The sequence below is a fragment of the Mirounga leonina genome, unplaced genomic scaffold (assembly GCF_011800145.1).
Source record: "Mirounga leonina isolate KUSES-001 unplaced genomic scaffold, KU_Mleo_1.0 Mir_153, whole genome shotgun sequence".
In the NCBI taxonomy this organism is placed as follows: domain Eukaryota; kingdom Metazoa; phylum Chordata; class Mammalia; order Carnivora; family Phocidae; genus Mirounga; species Mirounga leonina.
The window spans coordinates 19,415,985-19,419,480 of record NW_023270387.1 but is presented as its reverse complement, the minus strand read 5'-3'; the positions used below and the strand labels follow the sequence as shown (position 1 = coordinate 19,419,480).

General features: G+C 36.8%; 1 protein-coding gene across 1 annotated transcript; it reads right to left on the bottom strand.

The window, feature by feature from the left end:
• Positions 1-590: 590 nt before the first annotated feature.
• LOC118013494 lies at positions 591-1,526 on the bottom strand. Its single transcript, XM_035009434.1, has one exon. It carries the CDS (start codon positions 1,524-1,526, stop codon positions 591-593), a length of 936 nt encoding a protein of 311 aa, XP_034865325.1.
• Positions 1,527-3,496: the final 1,970 nt, after the last annotated feature.

Genomic DNA, 3,496 nt, shown 5'->3' with positions numbered 1-3,496 from the left:
ATGACATATGTGTAGAAGGAAATTCTCAGGATGTCTTAGACCTATCCACAGTCACCTGGGACCAAAGTACGACTTTGAATAAAATTGTGGGTCCTGGAATCAATTTTTTAGGCTGATCATTTATTATGTTTGGGACCAGGGCAATTAATCAAACTAAATAAGCTTCTATTTCCTCATTTTTCAAAGGGGAGTAATACTAGGGCCTTCCCTGAGGGAATACTGTAAATATTAAATAAGGTTATTCACTTAAAGTGCTGGGCACACTAGTTGATATTTCATAAACTCTCAATAACATATGTTACAAATATTATCTTCATCATCATCATTGTTCTTCTTGTTTGTGTTATCATTAAAAAACAAAACTAAGGTTCCTTTCATACTCGAGAGTCTTTGATTTTACTCTTAGTATTTCTCCACATATAATCACTCTAATATTGTTCAAAGGAGTGGCCTGGAGGAGAATTTAGGAGATGTGTTATATGGGGGGGTGTCATTGACTTTCCAAACATTTGAACAATAAACCTAACATGTTACATATATTAGCAAATTAAAGAACTGTTTCTGACATGACATCATGATATTGATTCTATTCATGAACATTTTCTACTCTCCAGAATTTTCTTCAGGGCAAATTTGACATCCTTATTCCGCAGGCTGTAGATCAGGGGGTTCAGCATGGGCACAATGATGGTATAAAACACAGAGGACACTTTCCCTTGGTCCATAGAGCTCACAGAAGATGGCTGAAGGTACATGAATGCAGCAGATCCATAGAAGAGAGCAACAGCTGAGATGTGGGAGCTGCAGGTGCTGAAGGCTTTGGACCTGCCCTCAGTGGAGTGGATGCAGAGGATGCTGGAGAGGATGAAGATGTAGGAGGCGAAGATAGTTAAGGCAGGAGTCAGGATGTTAAATGCACTCAAAACTAGAACCAACAATTTATTGACGTAGATGCTGGAACAGGATAGCTCCAAGAATGGGAAGAGATCACAGAAATAATGGTTAACCACATTGCTCTTGCAGAAAAAGAGTCTCATCATAAAGCCCATGTGGATTGTAGATCCAATGATGCCCAAAATATAAACTCCTACTGTGAGTCGGAAGCAGACGTGAGAAGACATGATGACATTGTAAAGCAAGGGGCTACAGATGGCAACATAGCGGTCATAAGCCATTGCAGCCAACATGTGACACTCTGCAATAGCAAAAACAAGGAAGAAATAGAGCTGTGTCATGCATTCTGAGTAGAGAATGATGTTCTTCTGTGTCACAAAGTTCGCCAGCATCTTGGGGGTAACGACAGTGGAATGGCAGAGATCAATGAAGGACAAATTGCTGAGGAAGTAGTACATGGGGATGTGCAAGTGAGTGCTGAGCCCTATCAGCATGATCATGCCCAGGTTCCCCACCACCGTGACCACATAGATTCCTAGGAAGAGGAAGAAAAGGGGCAGCTGGAGTTCTGGTTGTTGTGTTAGCCCAGCAAGGATGAACTCAGTCACTGTGGAGTGATTTCCAGGGTCCATTATCCTCTCAAAGGGTTCTAAGCTTAAAAAACAGAAAATGAGTGTACTTGTGTGGGGTGTGTGTGTGTGTGTGTACATATGTATGTGTGTATGTGTGTGAGGGAGAGAATAATTTTATGGAGATCATTATTTTATCCCTCATCAAAGGACATTCATAATGTAGGTATCTCTTGAATCTCTTCCATCACTCTAGGACAACCAATAATTCCAGTTGACCAGAGGAAAACTCAAGAAATTTCTAATTAAGGTATTTCCAATTTTAACAGAAAACACCAAGTTTACATGCTTTGAGTCAGTTAATAGGGAAGTTACTACTGTTATCTCTTTTTTTTTTAAGTTTTTATTCAAATTCCAGTTAACATAATATTAGTTTCAGGTGCACAGTATGGTGATTCAACAGCTGTTATTTCTAATGATTCTTTCCTATATGTATATAATCATCCTATATCCTATGGGATATCCTATATGTATATATTAATGCCATAGCATATTAATCAAATGTCATAATGATTAAATTTTGATTCAATTGAAAATAAGAAAGGGTAACATGTTTTCTACAAGTAATAAACACAGTATTCATAAGTCTGTGAAAAGTTATTAATTTGGTCTGAATCATTTTCCTTACTAGAATTCCTGCTCAAAATACCTGAAGGACTGGGCAGCTACCAATATCATTCCATCTGGAATTATGCTCCTCTGCTTGTCCTAGTTTCCTTCACCCAGGCCTACTACCTCACAAGGTAAGAACATAACATACCTATACCTCAAAAACTTCTCCAAGAGTGAAAACTGTCTTCCTTCATTTATAATTCAAATAATCCCAGGGGAGTGATACAGTGGCTGAAATTTAGACCATGTATTCTACCTCTGTGGCCAGAGAAGCAGAAGATTATGAATGGTTTATGTTAATTGGACTTCATGGTGGAGGTGGAGGTCAGAAAACTACTCTTATTCCCAAAATATGAGAAGGTTTTGGAAGAAAAACACTAAGTGTCTTCTTATCATGTATTTTGCATGTACTCTCTACAGAATTTTAGGATGGTAGAGATATGGATTATTAGAACACATGCAAAATACAACTAGAAATTTTAGTTTCAATTCAATAATAGTCAACAATGTGATCTTTTTAAAAAAAGGCAAATAGATATTTCATTTACACTGCAAAGAAAACTAGATTCTAGAAAATGCAAATTCATTTTCTTAATACTCAAGCCGTAGTTGGAATAGTGTTTTCAATTTGAGGTACAATACTATATGTGATTTAGAAAGAACTGGACAATTTCAGAAAAATTATTTAGAAATCTTGTCTTTAGATGAATGACTGAAATAACTGAGGATATTTAATTAGCAAAAACCAAAAAATTCATGTGGCACATAACAGTTATTCACAAATGTTCAATATATTGCTATATTTAAAAGGTGTTGGACTCATTTTAAATGTCTCCAAGAAAGTAAGGTAAAATGACCTGCTTGAGAGGGGAAGAATGAAAGGGGGAAAATTGGAGGGGGAGACGAACCATAAGAGACGATGAACTCTGAAAAACAAACTGAGGGTTCTAGAAGGGAGGGGGGTGAGACGATGGGTTAGCCTGGTGATGGGTATAAAAGAGGGCACGTTCTGCATGGAGCACTGGGTGTTATACACAAACAATGAATCATGGAACACTACATCAAAAACTAACGATGTATGTATGATTAACATAACAATAAAAATTTAAAAATAATAAAATAATAATAAAAACAAACAAACAAACAAAATGACCTGCTTGAAACTATAAGGAGAACTATCCGGTTTTATATCAAAGAAGCTTAACAATAGTCACATATACCCTGATCTTATAGCCTGAAATGTTAGAGCACAGCCTAAGGGGCCACTTAGTGACTATTGTTTATGGATGCAAGTTCTAGATGGGTGATTGGATTAAGTCATCCTTAATATCTCTTTCAATTCCAACATTTCATGATTGTAT

What these genes read in the sequence shown, in the direction of transcription:
- LOC118013494 (XM_035009434.1), bottom strand. Translation starts at nt 1,526, where the DNA reads ATGGACCCTGGAAATCACTCCACAGTGACTGAGTTCATCCTTGCTGGG.